Genomic DNA, 26,969 nt, shown 5'->3' with positions numbered 1-26,969 from the left:
GATGTCACTACTAACTCAGCAAATTTCATAATTTTTCTCATACAAAACTCCCCAGTCCCTGCCGCTGACAAACATACCCATAACATGATGCAGCTACCACTATTCTTCACACGAGAGATGGTGCGGAAACTGCATTGCCTGTTCTGGATTTGCACCAAACTTAATGCTTTGTAGTAAAAACCAAATAAACACATTTCTTTGTTGTATCACTTGAATTCATTGTTACAAACACAACGGAGGGGGGGTGGGGGGGGGGTCAGTTGAGGAGTCCTATGGCCTCAACTACATTATGGCAAAATCTTCCATAATGTAACTAAATTAGGGGCGCTTAGTGCCGTAGCACACTAACGCGCTTACCACGTAATCGCAAGGTTCCTGGTTCGATTCCGACCCTCGACCTATCTCGCATGTCATCACTCCTCTCTCTCCATCCTTCCTGTCAATCTCTACTGTCTCTATCCCAATAAAGCAGAAATGGCATAAAAAAACATTAAAAAAAAATAAAATAAAAAAAAAAGTAACTAAGTTTAAATCTTTTGGCCCACTTGCAGTTTACATGATTTTAAGTGAGTTTATGTTTTCTTTGTCATCTTAAGGCTGGCTGCCTTCACCTGTATACCTTTGTGCCTGTTTATTTCAAACTTAGACACTACGTTGTAGTTTTTGCACCTCCATCCTGGTCCCCGGCTGTGTTCCTGCACCACCTGCTGCTATTCCAACGGTAAATGAAGCAAACCAAACACACCAAATAAAGGAAACAGACTCTGTGTGTCATGCCGGGACTTTTTATTGTGCACATTTACAGAACAGGATGTGTGGGCACGACATCCTTACACTATACAGAACCTCCTCGGGTCAATTTAGTTATCATACAGCAGAGTCAAACAACTATGTCTCTTCTCATGGTATTTACAAGGTTGATTCACGGTCAAGCTCCGTCCTGCCAGGCAGGGTATAAATCTCATCTCACAGTACAGAAAACAGGAAGGTGGGCTGAACTGGGGGGAATGCAAACAATACCATAATGTGACAGTAAGCACCGCTCATTTAGCTCAAGGTCACAGACCCCTCAGACCTGCAAGAGTGGAAAAAGCTCTTGGATTTGATTGTTCTCTCTCTCACACTCACTCACACACACACACACACACACACACACACACACACACACACACACACACACACACACACACACACACACACACACACACACACACACACACACACACACACACACACACACACACACACACACACACACACACACACACACACACACACACACACGTAGTGAAGTCTCCTCCTGATCAATGGTGAGTGAAGCTTGAGGCTTCCCCTTTCTCTCTCTCACAGTTTTTTAATCTGGATGATTTTGATAATCTCGGATCATATCAACCGGTCTAATTTTGAGCCAGAACAAGACAGGATTGGATCATTCAGATCCAAAATATTTAAGATTTCAGTGTTCTGCCATCTAATAGGACAGCATGTTGTTCCTCTCAACTGCCATTCAGAGTCATAGATGATTGAACAGCATGAATAAGGATAAATAAGACAAAAAGAGATTCTGAGTATCACTTATCTATATGCAACCTCTCAAACAATTTTCAATGTATTTGTTTTGTTAATTGTACACTATTCAAAACATTGACAATTAGTACATACAATTAGTAACCTTTGGTTTCAAGACGTATTTTCCTTTAACAAACATCTCCTCTGTGGTTACATTGTAATTTCCAAGTCTTACTGCCTTTCAACTTCTAAATCCACTGTTCTTGCAGGGATCATCATCCTGAATGATGATCTCATTCTATTGTTTTGAAAAACCTAGCTCTGAGATCAAATCCAATTGAATAGCCGAAATCTAATAAGAAATGTTTTGTCTGAAGGATTTCGCACTACAACAAAGTTGTATAGGGAACAGCATAGCAACCCATACTGTACACCCACCTCTCCCCAACTCAAAGGAGTATCCATTAGCTACTGTTGGGAACCTCTTTGGAGTAATCTGATAAATTATGGGGGTTATTCTAAATGCTCAATCAAATCTAGAGGGCAACGTGATGAACTGTGAGGGTTGGACATGTTTCAATTGCATGGTCCTAGGATAGCAAAGGAACCAGGGTAGAGAGGTTCAATTTGTGGGAAGATTAGATTGTTTAACTACAATACCTGTTCTCATCATGTCATCAGATCCTGAAATACCAACAAAAGAAATACCAACAAAACCTTCACTGACGGTGCTGACCCTCAGATGTAAATCCCAAAGCCTACATGGTCAGAAAGGCAAGCTCTCAAAAGTCAGCATCCAGCATGTTTTATCGTGGGAAGGGGGACAAATTGGAGGAACGTTGTGGAACCCAAATTAATTTCAAATTTTAATTTAATTTTTGTAATTTCAAAAAGGAGGAAGTTGTGATAAAAAGCTAAACACAGGCCTAGTCAGTGACGTCTTCTGTAGCACCGACAGAATCAAAATGGGTACATTTTAGTGTTCCACAAATTCATAATGATCTTTGATTGTACATAACACATTCACATCACATGTAGCACACTCCTGTACATAGACCTCATAACCTCTCTCCATCATCCTGCCACGCAGCAAACATTCTGGATCTGCTAAAAACGCCTCACTACATACAGAATCATTCTTTCATTCCTCTTCACTGCACATAACACAATCTGTCAAACCACGCTTGCACACAAAGCACATACACCACCCAAATCTGTTAAACATATCAATTCCACACATACACACAAGTTCTCTTTTGCACCTCACACACAAACCACTCGTACACACACAAGCCCCGTCTAAACTGTCTTTAAAACACGCACGATGCGGTTGCTTCATGTTGAGATTTCAACCTGAAGCATCAGCAGTAATTAGCCTGGCCAAGGTGAGCGGTGTCCCGCGACACTCTCGCACCTGGTTAGTGCTTTACTCTTCACTGAGCCAGGGGGATAAATTAAGTTGGAAGGAGAAAGTTGGAGAGAGCGAGAAGGTGGCTCCGACAGGCCGGAAGGATCCTCTCCTCCTTAAACGCGTGTGTTTGTGTGCATGTGAGGTTTGAATGAAGTCTGTTGCCTTATAATCAGGATGTCGGAAAAGCGGGATGCATAGGGAACCACAGCAGAGGGGGAGAGGGGAGTGCCTGGCTCCGCCTGTAGGTCAGGTGTTCATCCGGAGAAGGGGGGCTATGCCAGGGAGCGCTGACGAGGCTTTATCCTGGGGTAGAGCTGCAGACAGAGCCAAAAAGAGAGAACAGGGTTATACATCAGATAAAAGGGAGTGTGCTACACGCCAAGTATCTGGTTTTTAGCTTCCATTGGCATTGTGTTTAGTATGCTACACCAGAAGCAGAAATCCAAAGCCCACACCCTACCTTTTTGCAGTTGAAAACAGACACAGGCATGACATGCTTGAAGGAGACTTAAGCCTAAAAAGAGTCTGCTTCACTGACATGGGGCTGGTGTCCAGTAGGTCAGTGTTTAGAAGGTTCATGGTAGAGACATGTGGCTGGTGTTCAGTAGGTCAGTGTTTACAAGGTTCATGGTAGAGACATGTGGCTGGTGTTCAGTAGGACAGTGTTTAGAAGGTTCATGGTAGAGACATGTGGCTGGTGTTCAGTAGGACAGTGTTTAGAAGGTTCATGGTAGAGACATGTGGCTGGTGTTCAGTAGGACAGTATTTAGAAGGTTCATGGTAGAGACATATGGCTGGTGTCCAGTAGGTCAGTGTTTAGAAGGTTCATGGTAGAGACATGGGGCTGGTGTCCAGTAGGACAGTGTTTAGAAGGTTCATGGTAGAGACATGGGGCTGGTGTTCAGTAGGACAGTGTTTAGAAGGTTCATGGTAGAGACATGGGGCTGGTGTTCAGTAGGACAGTGTTTAGGAGGTTCATGGTAGAGACATGTGGCTGGTGTTCAGTAGGACAGTGTTTAGAAGGTTCATGGTGGAGACATGGGGCTGGTGTCCAGTAGGACAGTGTTTAGAAGGTTCATGGTAGAGACATGTGGCTGGTGTTCAGTAGGACAGTGTTTAGAAGGTTCATGGTAGAGACATGGGGCTGGTGTCCAGTAGGACAGTGTTTAGAAGGTTCATGGTAGAGTCATATGGCTGGTGTTCAGTAGGACAGTGTTTAGAAGGTTCATGGTTGTGATGCGGCTGGTGTTCAGTAGGACAGTGTTTAGAAGGTTCATGGTAGAGTCATATGGCTGGTGTTCAGTAGGTCAGTGTTTAGAAGGTTCATGGTAGAGTCATATGGCTGGTGTTCAGTAGGACAGTGTTTAGAAGGTTCATGGTTGAGTCATCCCGTACGAGTCATTTGTAGCTACCTAACTGTCCAGTTCTTTTTTGCCTGTCCAGCATATCATGTTTATATGTTTTCAATAACACGTGCACAAAACAAAGTTGTGGTTTATCAAACGTATATCTCTTCTAAATGGCTGGTTTACCTATTGAAGATAATGTAAGGTGATGCGGAAATGGCAGTAAAAATGATCAGGAACGTTAATTTATGCACAAATACGCTCTTCTCGCAGTTTATAGGTAAGGCCTATTGTGAATTGGGTCGTGATGATTTGTCATTTTTAAAATTGGGTCCCCAGAAAAAAGTTTGGGAAGCACTGGTGTAGAGTGTGTGTGTGTGTGTGTGTGTGTGTGTGTGTGTGTGTGTGTGTGTGTGTGTGTAGAGGAGCAGGCCCTCACCCCCAGCAGGTTGCGGGGCACGTAGCCCTCCTTGTCGTCCAGGCGAGCCCACCACCACTCGGTCTCTGAGTCGTCCTGCCTCCTCAGGATGGTGATGGCGTCTCCCTCCCCCAGCGACAGCTCGTCAGGGCTCTGGGCCTCGTACTCCCACAGGGCGTACACCGCCCCCTTGTTCATCACACCCAGCTTCTCCTGGACCCCTGGACGCACAGGAGAGAGGAGGTCTGAACAAACTACCCAAACACTATCCACTACAACCACTGTATCCACCATCTACTGCTAACTTCATTCAACACATTTAAATACTTTTATTACATTTTTATTACATATTATTTATTTCTTAGTGTTTAGTGGGGGCAGTTTGAGACGTTTGAGATTGTTGAGACTGTTGAGAGTGTCTTCTGATCCTGATTTATAAAGAAAAGTCCGCTATTTTAGTCTAGTTTCTGGATCGAGAAGGGAAAACATCTGATAAATGAGACCAACAACCAACAGCAGCTCTTTCCCAGTACGGCCAACGGGGGGACTCACCGTAGAGGAACTGGGAGCACTGGATGAAGCCCTCCTCCATCTCCTCACACTTGTCTGCTGCGGTTTCCACGTCGCTGATGGTGCTGGCAAAGATGGCCGCCCCCGACTCCACCAGCACCTTGCAGAGGTGGACGCTGTTACAGGAAGCCGCGCAGTGCAAGGGCGTCCTGTCCACCACGCAAAACACAAAACAGACAGGACGAAATCAGAGCGGTCAGTGGACACACACAGACCAATCACCTTGGCCAAAACATATGACACAATACGGCAGAATGTGTGTAAGGAGGCTGTGTGTCCTGATCACAGGAGACCCAACCTGCTCTCCCAGCTCAGTGTAGGTTGGAAAGCCCTAGTTGGGGTATACAATCAGTGAAGACATTTGTACAAAAAGTTGTGGGGTTCGCAAAAATAGAATAGAGAGCTGCTACTTTTTTTGTTCATCAAAAACTAGATCGGGGCCAACACAAGGTGCAGGTGAAGAAGGCCCCCATGTGCAGGTGAACAAGGCCCCCGGGTGCAGGTGAACAAGGCCCCCGGGTGCAGGTGAGTTCATTGTGGCTCACCAGCCGTCGCTGTCAGCAGCATTGACGTTGACGCCGAAGTCCAGCAGGAACTTGACTATGTGGTGGTGACCGGCACACACAGCGTTGTGTAGGGGGGTGATGCCCTCATCGTTGGCCGTGCTGGGGTTCTCCACCTGGGACAGAGGGGCAGGTTAGACCACTGCCACTAGGAACAGGACCATAGTGTTAGCCTGTCACAGCACACCACACACACACACACACACACACACACACACACACACACACACAGACGTACAAGCCACTAAAGACCTCTGAGGTATACTCGTTTACCCGCCCGCCCGCCCGCCCGCCAACCACCACAGTTGGATTCCCACCTCATAGATGATTCTCTGCACCAGGTCAAACTCTCCCTCCAGGGAGGCGTCCAGCAACAGAGCCAGGGGGTTGAACTTCACCCTGAGCCCGTGGCCCGTGCGCTCAGAGTTGGGCTTCTTCAGGTTGGTACGCTTGTCCTGGAGACGGACAGGAAGGGAGAGGGTGATAAGTAGCCTGCGTGACGGGGCCGGATCGGTTTTGGTTTCTTTACACTTGCATTAAATGTAATACACAGTCATTTAGTCATTAGCCTGTCATTGCATAGTTGAGTTGAATGGAGTTACACAGCTCTGCACCAAAGACATATAAGGACCTTGTGGGTGTGTGTGTGTGTGTGTGTGTGTGTGTGTGTGTGTGTGTGTGTGTGCGCGCGTCCCTCACCACCAGTTGCAAAGTTGTGGTTCCGGCCTCCTCCTGGGAGCTGACCTCAGGCACAGGGCTGGGCAGGGTGGCAGCGGAGCTCCCCAGGCTGTTGTTGTTGTTGTCCTCCGAGGCCTCCGGTTCCGGGGGGCTGAGGAGCCCTTCGGAGGCGGGAGGCAGTGGCAGGTTATCGTTGTCATCGGTCGGGGGCGGGAGGGGGTCCGTGGCCGGCCCCTCCACCGCGGGAGGCGGCTGCAGCGTCTCCGACGGCGGGTTTCCATTGTCGGCGTCGGCCGAGGGGTCGCCGCCGCCGGCACTACTGCTGCCAGGGTAGTCGGGTGGGTTGGCGGGCTGGTAGAAGGGCATGCCGCCCCCGGCCCCCACCCCTCCTCCTCCTACGCCCCCCTCCATGCCCCCCGCCAGAGTGTTGAAGCGCTGGTAGAGCAGCTTCTGGATGTTGGGCCCCGCGGGGCCCTCTGGCTCTGTGATGGAGCTGCGTTTCTTGAGCGGCCGCGGGGCGTTGGCCAGCTTCTTGCGCAGGGCCTCCAGGTCTGCGTCGCTCTGGTAGCGCAGCGGGGAGTGCACCATGGGGGTCAGCTTGGTGGGGCTGAGGGGCCGGGGGATGTTCTCCACGTTGGGCGGGGCCGCTGACGACTCCGGGGGCTGGCCGGGTTCCTGGTCCGGGCCCTCGCCGTCCACAGAGTCCTGGAGCGCAGGGAAAGCCCCCCCCGACGGCATGAAGGGCAGGGGGGAGGGGGACGTGGAGCTGGAGGGGAGGACAGGCTTCCCGTACACTGGGCGCACACACACACACACACACACACACACACACACACACACACACACGCACACAAAAGAGAAGAGACAAAGTTAAGACAGAGCATGACATAAGATCACCTGATAAATGTCCCATTCATTTTTCTCATCAATAGTCATCATGACCATGCATAACTGCACTTTGTCCTCAAGACTAGGGCTGGGGTCCATTTTAATTCACTCCGTGCACAAAGTGAATTGAAATTCAAGTCATGAATTGCAAAATCCTCAATAGTCCGGTGCCAGTGGAAAAAAAACAATATGCGGTAGATTAAAGCATGAAAATCAGTACAATGAAAAAAAAAAAAAGTCATTTTCAATTCATGAATTCCATTTCAATTTACTCTGTGCCATTGGGTGACTTGAAATTCGCATTGGATTGAATTCACATTTCCCATCACTGTGCTGTGCTCTCAACCCAATCTGGAAATTAGGGATTTCTATCACATCAATAAGACTTATTTCCATGGAGAAATGGGGAATAAAGGGGGTTGCTTACGATATCTACCTGCTTTAAGCGCGGGCTTGAGGGGGTAGCTCTTGGGCGCGGCCTGCTGGAGGTACATGTGGTAGATGGAGCTGGAGTTCATGGTGGCCGGGCCTTTGCGGGGGGACTGGGGTCTGGAGCCTCTGTCTGCCACAAAGGGCCTCACAGCCACGGCCAGGGGGGGGTCTGGCCGCTCCCCTGTCCCCACGGGAAAGAGGGGCGCATTGGGCTGGAAGGTGGGGCTGGGGGGCACAGAGATGCGCTGCTGTATCTGCTGAGAGGAGGAGCCGGTGGAGGGGGGGACGCGGGGCCAGACCTGGGCCGGGGGGTTGGGGAGGGGTCGGGGAGGGGGGACGTCCTTGCGTCGCTCCAGGGAACTGCCGGAGCTCATGGAGGAAATGTGTGAGCCATAGGGAGGGGGCTGCGGCTTGGATACAGCAGGGGAGGAGACCGCCATCTTGTTGGAGTCAACCATCTTAAAAATAAGAATAATAATACAAATATAAACTTTATTAACCTCAAGAGGGAAGCTGTCTTGCACAATTAAAAGCACTTAACAAAAAACAACTGATAACTACATGCATACTACATACAACTCAACATGTGTAGCACACAAATCATCCACACTTAAAGGAAATATCAGGCTTGTCTAGGATTTAACTGTGTCTCGTTATGTTTGTTTCGTGTTCATTCATTATATACTCGTAGGAATGAATGAGGTTGCAGCTCATTTGGTTTTTGACCGTGGAAGCAGGTAACCTTGGGGGAGGCACGCAAATATAGAAATCAGGTCAATCCTGAACGGAATTCTAAAGACAAATGTGTACACTTTTGTCACTGTGGGATGTATCTCGTAGACATCCTACGTCTGACCTGTAGCACTCCAATTTACATAGTTAACCAGACTGGTCTAGAAAGTTAACCAGACCGGTCTCGATAGTTAAGACCACCAGACTAGATAGTTAACCAGATCAGACTAGACAGTTAACCAGACCAGACTAGATAGTTAAGAAGACCAGACTAGACAGTTAACCAGACCAGTCTAGACAGTTAACCATACTGACCTTGTCTGCAGTAGCGGTGGCGGGGGAGGCCAGAGGGGGGGTCTTGCCCTGCATGTCTGTCCCAGAATCCCTCCAGTCGGGGGGTTTGAGTGAGGCGTTGCCCTTGCCCAGGGTGGGCCAGCTGGAGTCATTCGCTACAGACGAAGGGGAGAGAAGGGAGTGTCGGGTGAGTGTGTGGTTGAAGAGAGGGCCACAGGGCAGGAGTGTTATGTTAAAGCTAGGACTGCCTTAGGACTCACTAAGCATGGATTTAGCCTGTCAATCAGAAGTGGATCGAAGTAGTATTCGTTTTCTTTCAAATACTTCAGGGGTGCCTGGTTCAGCCAATGTAATAGTCCTAAAAGTGTAAACCCTCACCCTGCGCTTCAGGCAAAAAATAAATCAAGTGCACATTATTTGAGGAAAACAAGTATTGGAAAGAAAGGATTTGAAGCAAACCAAATAATACAATTTCAATCCAGTTCTGATGTCTACAAAGATGACTGCCATGGGGGATGGATGAAACTGATGCCTACACTTGCCACACTGGGCCAGTCCAGTCCTGCAGTTGTGGATTATTCTGTTAGCTGGGGGTTAATTGGGGGTAGAGAGGTAGCTAGCTAGCATGCTAATCAAATGACAGCAGGCACTGTGGTTATGGCCCAAGTGAGGCTGCTTTTCAGGTCCCGCTTTTCAATCAAATCCAGTTTTCGGCTCCATCTTTTTCCCCAGATAATAGTTGTTTTTTTTGATACAGGACATGGAAGATTTTCACACGACAAACATACGTAGCTTGCTCAATCTAATAGTAGAGAAAGAGAAAATAAATATCATAAAAAGTCCCTCATCGAGCAAAGGATGGTCAGAAATCTACCCAATCAATCAATGACTTGACCTGAAACCTCAAAGCCTTAACTCAGCGTTCAATTAATGCCAATTCAAAGAAGTCCCAAAACACATAATCAATCAAACACAAAAATCAGCCAATCCAGATGCAAACATACACAATAGGTCCAATTCTCCTGTGTCTATTTCAAGGTTAAAAATAAAACGTTCATGATCAAATAGTCTGATACAAAAATAGTCAATTAAGTCAGGTGTTTTGGTTTGCATTTAATCTAAATGTCAACCGTTGGCTACGTCAAAACCGGTATGAAGATATCTTAGCCGGGTTTATAGTAATCCTACACAGAGCCCAAGAAAACTACAGTAAGACATCTTCATGCATAGAGAAAACAAATCGGTCACACTTTAAACAAGGTATGCCAGTTAAAGCCTATACTTGAAGGCAAGAAGCCTATCCGCTCTTTCAAACCTGTCAGGGTTTGGGACGGCTTCATTAAACATTTATATACTTTGTTAAAAGTGTAACTGAATGATCTATCCTGGTCACTCCACTGGGACAGTGGATTTTGATCCATGAATAGAATAGCAATGATGTCAAGGCTGCATCCCAGCTAGAAGGTGAATGGTTAGGTGGTCTGTGAAGGTTATGACAGATCAGAGCTCAAATTTACTAGGGTGGCAAAGAAGTAAATTTGACTCAGGCACTGATCCACCTATTGAGGGTATAGGAGCGCAGTGAACCTTCTCAGAGTAGTGTCTCACTCACACACGATCAGCATAGCTCTGTCACCTGCGCCCCACTTGTGATCAATGTTTTTTCCTCTCCCTGCACTAGCACCAAACGGCCTGAAGGGGGAGCTAATGTACAACCCTCATACCTTTAGTCTGTTAGGTTGGCCTCCCTGACAGACTTTGTTTGCTTTGGTTGTAGGCGGGGTAAATATGTATTTATAAAAAAAAAATCATGGTTTTAGATTATTGTTAAGAATTCTCTATAATGTTGAGGATCCTGCCCATTACGGCGAGATAAAGGTTCAGAGCAAACCCAATCCCTCCATTCAGGCAACCTGCGCACTCACGGGACGCGGTGTCCGGGCCAGCGGGGGCCCCGGGGCCGAGCCGTGCCTCTGGAGGGGACGGGGGCACCGGGTCCACTAGGATGTCTAAATCAGACACCTTCCACGGGCCAGGGGGCTTTGGCACAGTGTCTGTCCCTGGTAGGAGGAGTGTTGTTGCCCCCCGGTGGAATAAAGATGACACAACCACACGGATAGGACAGGGGAGGAGAGAAGAGAGAGGGAGGGAGGGAAACGAGATATACCACAGAATAAAAAAGGGAGAGAAGGAAGTTAGAGCAGGAGGAGGAGGGAAATAAATAAATGAATAAAAGTGCATAAGTATAAACTGAAAAGTCAGGATGGAGGGAGACATGGGACTCGAGCAGTTGGGGGCAGAGCGGACCTGAATTTGGGTCCACAGGACTGCATGAGGATTAGTTCCATCGTTGCTAAAATATACCGTCTCCGCAACAACGCTCGGTCAAAGAATAAATACGACAACTTTATATCGCCGTTTCCTAATCAATAGATTTCCTGTTACCCCATTTTTAACAACGTACGCGTAGGCAGGGGACTCCAAATCGCACCATCCCCAGCCGGAGGGAGGAGCAAAGACTCAGTAAAGGACTGAGGAAACTCAAAGTGAATCCCAGTCACTAGCAGCAGGAAAAAGAGGAAAACAACCAGTTTAAGAACAGTCCCGTGGCGAAGGAGACCAACCTGATTTGGAGCGGGCGTGGTTGGCAGGAGCGTTGACCCCCAGCGTCTGAGGCTTCAGTGGGTCCGGGGGCATGTTGTAGCCGCCCTCCTGTCTGCCCGGCGCCGGGACCTGGATGTAGGGACCCACGGCAGCCACGCGGCCCAGGGTTCCAGTAGCTGGTTGAGGGGACGGGGGCCCGTTGGTTCTGTTCAGCTGTGGGGAGAGCGAGCGAGCGAGAGAGGGAGGGTGGGGGGAGATCAGCGATAGCTTGTGTCTCAAACATGGGCTTCTTTCTGTGTGTTGAGGGGTTTCAGAAGGCTGTCCCCCAGTGTGCGGTGGTGTGCATATGAGAAAGTGTGGCAGGATCTGGGGCTGTTGAACAGCAGTAGACACTTGTAGGCTTAAACACAGGGTCTCAACTCCTCTCTCATACGTGTATGCTTACGGACATTAATGTACATGTAGGATTTAGAGTGTGTATGTCTGCCTGTGTGCGTATGTCAGCCTGTGTGCGTGTGTGTTTGTTTGTTGTGTGTGTGTGCGTGTGTTTGCTTGTTGTGTGTGTGTGCGTGTGTGTTTGCTTGTTGTGTGTGTGTGTGTGTGCTTGTTGTGTGTGTTTGTTTGTTGTGTGTGTGTGTGTGTGTGTGTGTTTGCTTGTTGTGTGTGTGTGTGTGTGTGTGTGTGTGTGTTGTGCGCTCCTAGCCTTACAGGCATGTTCTCTTTTTGACGTGCCTCAGCTTTTTTCTTATAGAGGCGCTCCCGCAGCTCCCCGATGCGCTTGTCCATCAGAGTCACCTCCATGTTGCGCTTGTTCAGCAGCTCCTTCTGCTGCTGCAGCTTGTTGTTCTGGTCCTGGTTCAGCTTGTTCCGAATCTGAGGGTGACAGACAGACAGACAGACAGACAGACAGACAGACACAGACAGACACAGACAGACAGACAGACAGACACAGACAGACACAGACAGACACAGACAGACACAGACAGACAGACACAGACAGACACAGACAGACAGACAGACAGACAGACAGACACAGACAGACAGACAGACAGACACAGACAGACAGACAGACACAGACAAACAGACGTCAATCAATTCCAGAATTTGAACGTGGCGATTTTACGCCGCGTTCCTAAGCAGGTGATGTGTGCATGTCGCGCTCACGAGATTACATTTACATTGTTTCACAAGATGATTTGTGACTTGACCTGAAGACGTCTAGACTTTAAAAGGGAAGTTTACCCAAAAACAATTTTCATGTGTATTTCTAGTCAATCCAAGGTGCATACCGCCTCAAACTATCATTTCACGTGCAGCTGCATCATAGCTATTGAAACGCAAGGTCTGTGTTTACTTCCTAAAAAAGAGGAGAGTTTTTGCACTCTGACCCTGCTCTGCTACGCCAGTGATTCCCAGAGCAGCATGCGCTAGCTCTCGCGCTGTTCAACAGAAGGACCTCGTGTGGGAGGGAGAGGGGGGATGTTCAGATTTAAATCCAATTGAACATTAATTTAATTTCCTGATGATGGCAAAAAGATCTCAAAACAAACAACTGAAGATGGCTGCAGTACAGTCCTGGCAGAGCATCACCAGAGAATATACCCAGGTCGAAGGGTCGCAGACAAATACTAAATATGAGTACTTTATTCCGACATCATATGATTTTTTCCAATACTTTTGGAGCCCTGAAATAGGGGGTGTGTTTAAAAAATGGTTTACTTTCTAAATGGTGAAACCAATCTGGAAAAACAAAACTAAATTAAAGCTAAGAATCTCTATCCTTCTTCAACCTCATAGTAACTGCTTCATTGCAAATCCAAACTGTTGGAGTATAGAGCTAAAAGAAGAAAAAGAAGAAAATACTTATTTTTTCCAATACTTATGGAGGGCTCTGTAGGTGTGAGAAGTATAAGGGCAGGTGATGCGGTACCTGGAGCTCTTGGTAGAGTTTGCGCAGCTCCAGGGCTGCGGTTCCAGTGACCTGTCCTCCCAGGGCCGCCTGCAGGCCGTTCAGCTTGCCCCTGCGCAGGTCCTCCAGCTGCAGGCTCAGCTGCTCCACCCGCAGCACCGCCGACTGCAGCTCCGTCTGCTTCTCATGGAACAGGCCGCTCACCTGCTCGATCTCTGCAGCTGGGAGCAGGAGACACAGGGAAGACATTTTACACACGGAAGTGTTTGCCGGCCATACATTTTTTTTTTTTTAGCAGAGACGTTCTGTACACAAAAAGTAACAAATACCAACAAAAATATCAACAAAATAGAGTTGAAGAGCAGCTCCAACCGAGGCAGCCATGTTCTGTGCCAGGATGAGTTCAGCACAAACTCAACAGTTCTTTGCACATAAGTGCTTATTAATAATATTAAAATATGGTTTACTATTAACATAATATACGGCCAAAGGGGAGATGTGCCAACTTGTCGACTTGGCCCTGCCACTATGTAAACATTTCAGAGCAAATTAAACTCATATTCAGTAATGATAGAGTAACTATCTTTGATCACCAATGACATCGTTGTTGAAAGCGTTATTACGTTCCTCAGTTAATTCAGTATTTAAAACAGCATTTTTAGCCCATTTTGACATGAACAAACACAAGCCGGTTTTTGATAATGCAATCCAGCGCCACATCGTTCAAAAACCCTGAGGAGAACACCGAAGGAGCACTTTGATGAACAAAAAAAAAAAAGAGTACGGGGAAGAATGAGGAAAGGTGGATGGACAGAGAGAGGTGGTGATTCTGGGGAGATGCTACACTGTTCCTGGCCAAGAGGGTGTGTGTGTGTGTGTGTGTGTGTGTGTACATACACAGGTTGCCGTTGATGACCTTGCTGTAGTCCACCTGGCCCCTCAAGGCTCGTATCTTCTTGAGCTTGGCCTCCTGGCTCTCCACGCGCTCCTTCAGCCTCTGGAGCTTCTCGCTCTCCGACACCGACTGCTGCTGCCGCCGCTCCTGCTGCTTCAGGTAGCGCAGACGCTGCTCCTGGGGGGGTACAATATTAAGCAAAAGCAATCGCTAATGTAGAAAAATCAAATCAAAGGCTTGTGTAACATCTGCACTTTACACATGCGCACGCCACACACACACACACACACACACACACACACACAGCAACAAGTCTGTCACAGACTTGATAGATGCTTGTAATAACACACAATAATAAAAAACATCCAACACTCTTGCGCACGTACGCGCACACCCCCTTCAGGTGCATGAACCACGCTCATAAACATTCGCTTTGAAAGGCTCTGAAAATGCCTGAGCATCCATCTTGCTGAATATTCCATCACTAACATGTTATGATCTACTTCTATTCACATGACATATTCATGAGTGACTGTCTGGAGGAGGAGAGGAGAGGAGAGGAGAGGAGAGGAGAGGAGAGGAGGAGAGGAGAGGAGAGGAGGGTGGGATGACTTCATCTCTCTCGCTGTGTATCCGACAGTGTGTTGCTCCAGTTCACTTCCGAGATAAAAATGGGACACGCTCACGTTTTCCGGAATGACCGCGGGGCATCGAGTAGGCCTACTTTCAAAAGCGCTCTCTGGCACCAAGCACACTCAAGGCATTCTAAAAACGCTCCGTCTCAGTTATTCTGGTGACGCAACGTCTTAGGGCCTGGGCTATAGTTAGCAGGATGAAGTCAAACGTTCATTACTTGTCCAGTGGTGATGGCATTCTTTAGGTGATGTGTTACTTGTTGAAGCCATCAGTGATAATATAAAAAAGGGAAAATCCATCATTGATATAACTCCTAAATATATTTTCCTTCATGAGAGTAGTAGTGTTGTATCGTCATCATCAAAGCAATACAGACTTATGACTGTGTTGTTTTTGTTGACATGATGTATAGCTTTAAATCATGTTTTTTAGCTTAAAAAAAGTAGCTTAAAAAAAAAAAAAAAAAAAAAGCTCATATGGAATCTCTGAGAACAACAGAGGTCATACTGGTCATATTGTTCAAATGCATCTTCCTCATTGTTTACATATTGTTGGTGACCCCGCATGCAGAAATGACTGATGCCTACTTCTTAGCTCAGTCAATCAACTACGACAAAATAAAAGAAGAGAAAATGTATGCTCAAGTTCATGTCATGAGAGCAGAAATGTTCACCTTTTTTTCCTTCAATACATTCCTGCAAAAAGATTGGAAACATTCTAACATTGCACTGGCTAAATTAGCTCAAGTATTTGCGATGCTATTGAGAGCTGCATCGAGAGCTGCATCGAGAGCTGCATCGAGAGCTGCATCGAGAGCTGCATCGAGAGCTGCATCGAGAGCTGCATCGAGAGCTGCATTGAAAGCTGCATTGAGAGCACCGAGCTTGAGGTTAATGAAGTATGCTGGCTGATGCATTGCTAGAATGAACCATTAGCCCCTAGCCTGAGGCTGGTGTATGTCAGACTGCCTTTAACAGAGATGCATGCTTGTTTGTGGGAATGCTGACTGGGCCATTTGAAGGGCCCGGGCTGGCTGTACACATGTGAGAATGTACGATGTTTCAGGCCGGCCATGAATATACTGGAACTGTGTGCGCCAACAAGCACTTTTGGGCCAGAAATCAGTGTGTGTTATATAGTGACATGAGAGGATGTTGGTACTGTTCCTGATGATGTTCTGTACAGTGATAAACCATGTCCATTCTGTGATATCAAGCTGTTTCTGTGCCCAGTCCTCAGTTCCCCCCCCGACTCCACATAGGGCTTGAAGTCACTTGGAGTGACACACACACACACACACACACACACACACACACACACACACACACGTAAAGACGGCAGTATGACACAGCCGACACAGTCAGAAACATCAGGGTTAGGGTCCGTTACCTTGGCGACAAGCATCTGCTGCTGGGCCTCGATCTGCTGCTGCTGACGCGTGGCCATCTCCTGCAGCTCAGAGAGCGTGAGCTCCACACGGGGGTTCCCCACCTACACACACACACACACAAAACAAACCTGCGTCAACAACTCCTTTCAGCTTTCCCAAAATCTTGTAAATATTATATTCTGGTTTGTGGTATAACGGGAGATTTACAGCTTGAAAGTGCACCTGAAAAATCTGCAGGAATTGTGTGATGCACTCATGCCATCATGGACCAGAATCTTAAAGGAATGTTTCCAACATCTTGTGGAATCAATGCCACGAAGAATTGGGGCTGTTTTGAGAGCAAAGGGAGGCCCAACCCAGCATTAGTATACTGTTCCTAATAAAGAGCAAAGGGAGGCCCAACCCAGCATTAGTATACTGTTCCTAATAAAGAGCAAAGGGAGGCCCAACCCAGCATTAGTATACTGTTCCTAATAAAGAGCAAAGGGAGGCCCAACCCAGCATTAGTATACTGTTCCTAATAAAGGGAGTCCCTACCCAGCATTAGTATAATGTTCCTAATAAAGGGAGGCCCTACCCAGCATTAGTATAGTGTTCCTAATAAAGTTCTCAGTGAGTGCACTCCTTCTGAGTGTATTTTCTATTACACTATTTTGTGATGGATTAGTACAGGCTCACCCTAGCCTAGTGTCTATGCATGTGTGAGAGCTGACAGACGCAGGCAGAGAGAAGGAAGGTGGTACTATGAGAGACAGTGACTCTCCTCTCTGTCATCACTTGGAAAAGCCTCAAGCTAAAATCCCCGACTGAGTTGGAAGCCAGCAGCAATGTCTTGGTTTTTAATCACAGTTTTTTTTGTTGACGAAGACAAAGCTGAGATAAATGTAAGAACAATTCATTTTACTAATATTAACTGCACCAAGAACACATATCTGTGCCGTTTTAATGCCTGCGGCGGTGCATTAGCCCGTCGCCACTCCATGACAACCGTCCTCAGTCCTAAATCGGCCGTGTCAGGAGCCTCAATCACACAGCCAGGCCACAAATACCAACGGCACACTTCAGGACCGACAAAACGAAGTCGGCTTGTTACTCCCGATGCACAGCCATGATAAACACTCCAAGAACATTCACCAGCTATAATAAAAATAAATTAAAAAAAGAACGAAAGCAAAGCATGTACACAGTACCTTCTTAGTTCAGTCCAGCTCCTGATTGGTACTGACACCACCACCAGCAGTGGTCTGTTTTTAACTGGAGCCAGTGTTGTGTCTGTAACTGAGGCCTCTCCCCACCCCTCACATGGCAACGATCCCAATTTCATTACCATGCGTTTACAAATTACTTGATTCAATTAGCGGGCGGATGGTTGGATCCCAGCTGTGAGGGTGACCGTGTCGGTCTTTGTTTGCACACATGGCGCAGGGTTTGTATCGCAACGTCACCCGTTGGGGGCAATAACTGTGCCCCACTAAAAAAAACTTCTAATATGCCCTGAATCCCCCCCTCAGCATACTGCCCCTGCACCATGGTTGAAATTTGAAAGCGCAAATCCGGGCATATTATATGATAGTCATATAATTCGTCAAAAACTAGTACCCTCATGGCAAAAATCCAACGCCCCCCTGCTGAGTATGTTCCATGTATATCCAATAACAAATGCTGCTTGAGAAACAACAACATTGGTCTATTCATAGTGGGCCTGTAAAATGCAACGAGGGCAACCCAGGTTAGAAACTGATTGGTTTGAGTGCTCAGTAAGACACAAAGTGTGTGTGTGTGTGTGTGTGTGTGTGTGTAAACTCAGGGATTACCCAGCAAAAACTGGGAATGCCTCACAGACCAGTCCGTCTGCTAAATCGCTCAATGGAAGATTGACGACTGCCTTTTAGATTAAACAAGGGTCCATCCGCTGGAAATCCTGCTTAAAGAGACAGACTACAGAAATCTAATCTAAACCAAAGTGGACTCGCGCACGCTGCCAACAAACACTGTGGTCTGTCTGTTTCACTCCCTTGAATGTGACATCTCAAAAACCAAATCCTGCCTCACTGTACACATTTGGAATTGAGCCCCAGGTCTCCACTGGCGTTCTGGAGTTCAATGAAGCGTTTGTAAAGTGCCCAAAATGTCTAAAAGGTCCCCCCCTCCTTCACCCAGAACCTCACCGCACAGGCACATCTAAGTACATGCGCGTCTAATCCCTGACAGAGACCACCACAGTCCACCGACAACCACCCCCTCACTCAAAGCTTCCTGATACAACTTAAACTCTGCCCTTGCTCACATGACACTCAACTTCCGAAGAAATCGACTACCTCACAGTTCCACATCCCCTACTCTGGTACAGCGGGACGGTACCGTCAACATTACATGTTGAAAAGTGAAGACTACAAAGCTACACAATGTAAAGTTGGTTGTGTCACGCAAACGGAGAATGTCCTTACCTCGCTCACAGTCTTCCCCCGACAGCAGTGAGTGAATCCTGGCTGTGTGTGAGTGTGAGTGTGTGTGTGTGTGTGTGTAGGATATAACGCGACGAGAGTGGAAGAGTAACGAGATGGAACTGACGACAAGGGAGGGTGGTGGAATGAGGAGGGGGGGGGATGAGGAGGGGGGGGGATCAACTAAATGTGCTCCACAGAGAGGGGGACAGAGAGAGAGCCACTGGCACAAAGAGCAACACTCGAATGCAGCCAGGCAAGACAGTGACTAGGACTGTAGAAGGAAAACACACACACACACACACACACCCGAGGGGGAGAGAGAGAGAGAGCGAGAGAGAGAGAGCCTCCACAATGATGGGGGGGGGGTAATGGGAGACATGGGTTTTCCCTCCTGACAGACACGTGTCCCCTGGGGATTACCCGCCCTTCCTCTGCACAGCTCTCCTTATGCACGGACATTTATGTGTGTGTATAATGCTTGTGTGTGAGTCCTTGTTTTCGTGTGTGTGTGAGAGTCCTTGTTTTTGTGTGTGTGTGTGTGTGTGTGTGTGTGAGTCCTTGTTTTTGTGTGTGTGTTTTGTGTGCCCCCTGCCTGGCCAGAGTCCAGTGGATAACCACACTGATCTTCTTAGAAGCAGTTATGTCATGAACCTGCCCGTAATCTAATCTAATCTAATCCCGTAATCTAATCCCCTCAATCTGAAGTGGAGAAACTGAGCTTAGACGACTGGGCTTCCCTGCACTGAAGAAGCTCGACACAAACGCCACAGGTGCCCCGTCTCCCCTGCATCAGGTGTAAGGGGAAGGTGAATAACCGGTGTGGAGGCTGTGGTTGTTGGTGGGGTGTTATCATGGACTTGGTTAGAGTAGAACACATTTGATTGTGTTTGCTGAGAGCCAGGGGGACGTAGCCAGCCCTGAAAGAGTTGGCCAACAACAGGCTGTTGCCATTTAGACAGTAAGAATACAATGACTCATTGGCAGTCATTATAATGTTTCAACACTTTTTGTTACCGTTATTCTTGGCATTGCAAGGGTATATTTTAAGCTAAACTCATAGCTAGCAAGTATTAGCATCTCCTTGCGAGATGTCTAAACTGAAAACACAACTTAGACATTTTTCAATGGAGATTTTCTTTCTTTTCATGACAATAGCCACAGTCGTCTAGATAAGAGTTAGGAGGACGTTAGCGTCTTTAGATGGTGGATTCTGTTCTGACAGCACTTTCTCTGGGACTCCCGCCTGTCATAGAGGGAAACAAGCTATACGCTAAATTCTCTGCCTGCGTGCGTTAGCGCCTCAGTGCTAATCGGCTCTCTGGCTGACAGCCCGCCTGACCAGTCAGTCTCTGTGAGGTCCCCTTCCCGCCTGACCAGTCAGTCTCTGTGAGGTCCCCTTCCCGCCTGGCTCCCCTCACTCAAACGGAGCACTCTGGCCTTTCACCCACACAAATGGAAAACATGGACACGCGATGCCTTCCTCTCTCTCACACCAACATGCAGCCACCCACCCATAACACACCCGTATCTGGGGAAGGACTCCAAAAGAGAGCCAGTGTGGAGTGTCGCAATGCTGTCGTCTCACAAATAAATAGCTACCTAAATAAATAAATAAATACATAGATAACTGATCCTCCAACATTGCGTGCCGTGACGATTTGTTACCACCCTGTTAAGGTTAAATTAGTTCTGCTTCCTCAACCACGGCTCTTCCCATTCTGGAATCTGGGACAGATGGTAAGAGAGAGAGAGAAGGGGGGGGGGGGGGGGACATGGTGTGCCAGAGGCTGCTCTTACCAGTGTGCCATCCTCATCCCATCCACTGGCCTTCCTACAGCCAGCGGGGGCCAGGACACAAACAGCGTTGTGCCCTTTATGAGGGGGGATGGAACTGGGATTGGGACTGAGGCTCCCATTATAGCTTTTAAGAAGGGGAAATGGAACTGGGATTGGGATAATGGCTCACCGTACAGCACAGTTGTGTGTAAAAGCATGACGTGTATGGAGTGCTTCTGGGAAAGAGACTCAATGGTATTGTCTGACTGTATTTAAGAGGGTCATCATGTATTGTGTGGTAATGCCAGAGTGGGGTGGATACACATTGTGTTGCTATGGGAGAGTGTGGTCTGAGAGACGCAGCAAATGGATGAAAGACAGGTACATACATAAAAACCTGTTCCGATTTTAAATGAATCATTTTATTGTTAAAGTGGCAATCTGAGATCTATTTTTGGACTTTTAAATTATGTATATAGCCATTGATTCTTAAAAAAAATTAACTTCTGAATGCCTCATGAGCTTAGTTCAACTGTCTCATAACCCAAAATATAGGCTTGTTTTAGTCCATTGTTTGTAACCAATGTAATTGTAAACCAACACTGTACACATTGCCCAGTACAGGCCTGGCAGAGCATGACCAGAAGACACCCAGCATCTGGTGAGGTCAATGGGTCGCGGATCTCTGGCAGTTACTGCATGCAAAGGATTGTCGATCAAATACTAAACATGAGTGCTTTATTTGGACATTACTGAATTAAAGCTCAGAATCTCTACTTTGACCCCATAGTAATTAATTGATTTAAAATCCAAACTGTTGGAGCATAGATCCAAAAAGAAGACAAAACGCTTCCTCTTTCCAATACTTATGGAGGGCACCGTAGCTTTAAAAACAACTGTGAAAGAGTGAGATATGAAAGTAGTTGAAACAGCGGGACATAATTTGTGAAGTTACCAGATTATATTTCATGGTTACATGCATGTTGAAGACTGTTCACAAAGCTGTAGGTTTAGTTCCACAATGTGTCAGAGTGGGCAAACCAAGAGAGTGGAACATTGAGCAATAACATGATGTGAATGGGGGAGAGGTACAGAGGTGGAGATTTACACTTTTACATAGATTATTATTTATTTTTTTTGCCTGGGAGCATTTACCAAATATTTCCTGGTATGGTCCCCGCAGTGAGGAAAAACTCCTGCCAGGACATTCCAACTATTCTACATGACGTGTTAAAGAGTTCTTACCCCGTTCTCGTTGTGCTTCTCCCCGCTGCCTCCACTCCTCCGGTTGGCCTGTTCTTGAGACTGCTGGCTGCCTGGAGATGAAAGAAGAAGAAGCAGACACTGAAGGCGTAAGCGGAGCTGGCTGAAAAGCGGGACTTTCAACGGGCACATTGCTTTGGCAAAAAGGTACCCGACAAACCACAACCAAAGGTTGCAATGCTATTTTAGGTTTGGACTGGGTGCATTTGGGGTGCAAACATGGTTATATATGGTTTGGAGTATTACACACTTAGTGGTTGGAAAGTGATGATGCAAGAGGGGCAATCCGGGATGGACAAAACAGTGGTTGCCAATGACAGTGTGTGTGTGTGTGTGTGTATGTGTGTGTGTGTGTGTGTGTGTGTGTGTGTGTATATATATTGAAGTATACTCTATGGGACTCTGTGATATGTGTCTGTTGTGTGCATGTATGTTAGGAGGTCTCCATGGGGGAGGGTATGTCTGGTTTACCACAGAGGAGGCCCATTACGGCCAAAGCTGATTAGTTATGTAAGGTGTGTTCCCTGATTAAAGGCAATGCCAATCAACACAGCCAGTGCCAGAGTAGGCATTAAAATGATGCCGCTCGACCTTCCTAGAGTCCCTCGCTTTTAGGTGATTGGCGAGAGGAATGGTTAAGTAGGTCACTGAAAGGCAGAAAAATGGCGTGTAAAAAAAATCCACGGGGATAACCGCATGAATATCGGGCTGAGACTCCAACCAATGAAAGAGTTAGGGATCGGGCCATATCAACACGTTCTGATTACTGGACCAACAGAAGACATTTGAATGTACTCAGGCTGAATGTTCAGCTATTGAAAAGAGGCAGGGGTATGAATGTGTGTGTGTGTGTGTGTGTGTGTGTGTGTACGTGCGTGCATTTAGTGTCCCTCTTTTGCTGAAAGACACACAATCTTGTGTTTGTAAAAGGCTACATTATGAAAGGGAAACAAAAAGAGAGAGAGAGCAGGAAGGCACAAGAGACTGAGAGCAGAAGGAGAGACAGAAGGAGAGACAGACAGAAAGCCCACCTTGATCACTGCTCTCAGTGGGTGAGTCTTCATGCCTGAGGAAGAACTTGACTTCTTGTTTCCGGGGGCCCCACTTCTGCAGATGCTCATACATCATGTGCTCAAAGGGGATTGCTCGCTCTGTGGAAGGGAGAGAGAAAGGGGGGGGACACAAAAAAAGAGAGGCAAGAGCGGTTAAAACCTTTTCACTTCCTGGGGAACAGAAAAACATTGTTTTATCTGCACTAACAGCAGAGGGTTTGGTACACTAGTTATAAACAGAACCTGTAGTAACCTAAAAAGAAGCCAGCATGGGCTTGTCAAGTGGTTCCCCTCTGCTTTCTCCATCTGGGCTAAGTGCTGGACAAAACACTAACCTTGAGTGAGACAAGGAGGGAGCGAAAGAGTGAGATCAACTGGGATGAGCCAAATACAGAAAGGGTTAGGGGTTTAGGGTAGAAAGAAACAAAATGGTCACACTTTAAAATATGTATACCAGTCCTTCATGTTTAAGGCTATGGATTCTCCTTCAGAGGTTCAATTCTGTGCAATAGTAGTGTTCATGCGATATCTCCTTAGATGATAAATCCCGATTTCAAAACACCATCTGAGGAAATATTAAATCTGATGTATCCACACACTGGCCAATGTCTTGATCAATCTGATGTATCCAATGTCCATTGTTTTTGATGAGGCTAGATGTTCCTCGGTTGTCTGACTTGTCTTTCGTCCATCTGATTCTGCTCTTTCTTTGAACACTTCCTGGATTATGTAAATGGTCACTGACCGCAGTTGTAGGCAATTGGACGTGAAGTCTACTAATCATGTTGTCCCAGTCTATCCCCAAGGTGTTGCTGTCACACCTTATTGAGTCCCTGCCTTGTATCAAGTTACTACATTCAATAATCAATCTCAAATTCATACTAAACCAAATGTCCGACTGTGTCACTGTTGCCAAGTCTTGTCTTGCGGGTAATACTCAAGTATTCAAGTACATTGCATTTTGTCACCATCACAGGATGTTGTGAAAGCCAGTTCCAAATGGTTGGCCTGATTAGCATGTCTCCTAACTGTCTAAATCATACACAGGGAGAGAGAGGAAGAGCAGAGAGTGGGTAGGAGGGACAGTGAAAGAGTGACAGCAAATATGAAATAGCCACTGGCAAAAAAGAAAGACGGTAACAGAGAGAGAACAAGAGATGGCAGAAATTGCTTACAAGCACTTGCACACCCATTTACCTCCATCTTTCCCATCGCTTATGGAAAGCCCGGTGCTATCTAGTCTGACAACAGTACTAGTGGGGAGAACAGCGTCTCTATCTCGTCTGACAACAGTACTAGTGGGGAGAACAGCCTCTCTATCTAGTCTGACAACAGTACTAGTGGGGAGAACAGCGTCTCTATCTAGTCTGACAACAGTACTAGTGGGGAGAACAGCCTCTCTATCTAGTCTGACAACAGTACTAGTGGGGAGAACAGCCTCTCTATCTAGTCTGACAACAGTACTAGTGGGGAGAACAGCGTCTCTATCTCGTCTGACAACAGTACTAGTGGGGAGAACAGCGTCTCTATCTAGTCTGACAACAGTACTAGTGGGGAGAACAGCGTCTCTATCTCGTCTGACAACAGTACTAGTGGGGGGAGAACAGCGTCTCTATCTAGTCTGACAACAGTACTAGTGGGGGGAGAACAGCGTCTCTATCTCGTCTGACAACAGTACTAGTGGGGAGAACAGCGTCTCTATCTAGTCTGACAACAGTACTAGTGGGGAGAACAGCGTCTCTATCTCGTCTGACAACAGTACTAGTGGGGAGAACAGCCTCTCTATCTAGTCTGACAACAGTACTAGTGGGGGGAGAACAGCGTCTCTATCTAGTCTGACAACAGTACTAGTGGGGGGAGAACAGCCTCTCTATCTAGTCTGACAACAGTACTAGTGGGGGGAGAACAGCCTCTCTATCTAGTCTGACAACAGTACTAGTGGGGAGAACAGCCTCTCTATCTAGTCTGACAACAGTACTAGTGGGGAGAACAGCGTCTCTATCTAGTCTGACAACAGTACTAGTGGGGGGAGAACAGCGTCTCTATCTAGTCTGACAACAGTACTAGTGGGGGGAGAACAGCGTCTCTATCTCGTCTGACAACAGTACTAGTGGGGAGAACAGCGTCTCTATCTAGTCTGACAACAGTACTAGTGGGGGGAGAACAGCGTCTCTATCTAGTCTGACAACAGTACTAGTGGGGGGAGAACAGCGTCTCTATCTAGTCTGACAACAGTACTAGTGGGGGGAGAACAGCGTCTCTATCTAGTCTGACAACAGTACTAGTGAGGGAGAACAGCGTCTCTATCTCGTCTGACAACAGTACTAGTGGGGGGAGAACAGCGTCTCTATCTCGTCTGACAACAGTACTAGTGGGGGGAGAACAGCGTCTCTATCTCGTCTGACAACAGTACTAGTGGGGGGAGAACAGCGTCTCTATCTCGTCTGACAACAGTACTAGTGGGGGGAGAACAGCGTCTCTATCTCGTCTGACAACAGTACTAGTGGGGAGAACAGCCTCTCTATCTAGTCTGACAACAGTACTAGTGGGGGGAACAGCGTCTCTATCTAGTCTGACAACAGTACTAGTGGGGAGAACAGCGTCTCTATCTCGTCTGACAACAGTACTAGTGGGGAGAACAGCGTCTCTATCTAGTCTGACAACAGTACTAGTGGGGGGAACAGCGTCTCTATCTAGTCTGACAACAGTACTAGTGGGGAGAGAACAGCGTCTCTATCTAGTCTGACAACAGTACTAGTGGGGGGAGAACAGCGTCTCTATCTCGTCTGACAACAGTACTAGTGGGGGGAGAACAGCGTCTCTATCTCGTCTGACAACAGTACTAGTGGGGGGAGAACAGCGTCTCTATCTCGTCTGACAACAGTACTAGTGGGGGGAACAGCGTCTCTATCTAGTCTGACAACAGTACTAGTGAGGGAGAACAGCGTCTCTATCTCGTCTGACAACAGTACTAGTGGGGGGAGAACAGCGTCTCTCCACTCGACAGACTGGCATGTAGAGGGAGCTTTAAAAACCAATAAGCGAGCTCCTCTCCTCCAGGCCCAACTCAAGCTGACTCCTGGCCCCATTCGTTCCCATTAGGCACCGGCATGTACGCAACGCACAAGGTAATGATGCAGAAAGAAGAAAGGCAGCTTGGCCTGCTTCCCTCACTCGCTTCTCTCCTTCTACAAACTGGAGTCAACAACAGCAGGAGTCTCTGATTGAGACTGGGGCAGGGTTCTGAAGCAGGGTTCTGAAGCAGGGTTCTGAAGCAGGGTTCACCAGCCTACATCTGTTGTGGATGGTGGCCGCACTCTGTCCTGCTCTGAAGCAGGGTTCACCAGCCTACATCTGTTGTGGATGGTGGCCACACTCTGTCCTGCTCTGAAGCAGGGTTCACCAGCCTACATCTGTTGTGGATGGTGGCCACACTCTGTCCTGCTCTGAAGCAGGGTTCACCAGCCTACATCTGTTGTGGATGGTGGCCGCACTCTGTCCTGCTCTGAAGCAGGGTTCACCAGCCTACATCTGTTGTGGATGGTGGCCACACTCTGTCCTGCTCTGAAGCAGGGTTCACCAGCCTACATCTGTTGTGGATGGTGGCCACACTCTGTCCTGCTCTGAAGCAGGGTTCACCAGCCTACATCTGTTGTGGATGGTGGCCACACTCTGTCCTGCTCTGAAGCAGGGTTCACCAGCCTACATCTGTTGTGGATGGTGGCCACACTCTGTCCTGCTCTGAAGCAGGGTTCACCAGCCTACATCTGTTGTGGATGGTGGCCGCACTCTGTCCTGCTCTGAAGCAGGGTTCACCAGCCTACATCTGTTGTGGATGGTGGCCACACTCTGTCCTGCTCTGAAGCAGGGTTCACCAGCCTACATCTGTTGTGGATGGTGGCCGCACTCTGTCCTGCTCTGAAGCAGGGTTCACCAGCCTACATCTGTTGTGGATGGTGGCCGCACTCTGTCCTGCTCTGAAGCAGGGTTCACCAGCCTACATCTGTTGTGGATGGTGGCCACACTCTGTCAGGTGCAGCTGACGCTTCCGTCATCACTACATTTTATTATTCTTTATTCTTATCTGTCTATAGCGTTCATATAGACTTCCTGTTTACAATCGTGCTTATGTTGTATGTGTATGTTATGTGTGATG

At 47.4% G+C, this 26,969-nt stretch overlaps 1 protein-coding gene across 2 annotated transcripts in view; it reads right to left on the bottom strand.

Annotated features, from left to right (window-relative positions):
* Positions 1 to 780: 780 nt before the first annotated feature.
* Positions 781 to 26,969, bottom strand: part of ppp1r13bb (protein phosphatase 1, regulatory subunit 13Bb) — a 45,706-nt gene continuing 19,517 nt past the window's right edge. The window contains exons 4-18 of one of the 2 annotated variants that reach the window (XM_083688964.1): positions 22,793 to 22,912; positions 21,744 to 21,814; positions 16,275 to 16,376; positions 14,252 to 14,426; positions 13,376 to 13,575; positions 12,154 to 12,318; positions 11,466 to 11,658; positions 8,863 to 8,996; positions 7,811 to 8,273; positions 6,517 to 7,289; positions 6,135 to 6,272; positions 5,800 to 5,933; positions 5,237 to 5,403; positions 4,706 to 4,905; positions 781 to 3,234 (exon numbers count right to left, since the gene is read on the bottom strand). In XM_083688964.1, the coding sequence (XP_083545090.1) occupies positions 3,193 to 3,234; positions 4,706 to 4,905; positions 5,237 to 5,403; positions 5,800 to 5,933; positions 6,135 to 6,272; positions 6,517 to 7,289; positions 7,811 to 8,273; positions 8,863 to 8,996; positions 11,466 to 11,658; positions 12,154 to 12,318; positions 13,376 to 13,575; positions 14,252 to 14,426; positions 16,275 to 16,376; positions 21,744 to 21,814; positions 22,793 to 22,912 (3,077 nt within the window). In that variant the 3' untranslated portion in view covers positions 781 to 3,192. The remainder of the gene's footprint in view (positions 3,235 to 4,705; positions 4,906 to 5,236; positions 5,404 to 5,799; positions 5,934 to 6,134; positions 6,273 to 6,516; positions 7,290 to 7,810; positions 8,274 to 8,862; positions 8,997 to 11,465; positions 11,659 to 12,153; positions 12,319 to 13,375; positions 13,576 to 14,251; positions 14,427 to 16,274; positions 16,377 to 21,743; positions 21,815 to 22,792; positions 22,913 to 26,969) is intronic. The other variant, XM_083688965.1, reaches the window with a different exon arrangement.

The sequence above is a fragment of the Argentina silus genome (assembly GCF_951799395.1).
Source record: "Argentina silus genome assembly, chromosome: 17".
In the NCBI taxonomy this organism is placed as follows: Eukaryota; Metazoa; Chordata; class Actinopteri; order Argentiniformes; family Argentinidae; genus Argentina; species Argentina silus.
This window is presented reverse-complemented; position numbering and strand designations above follow the sequence as displayed.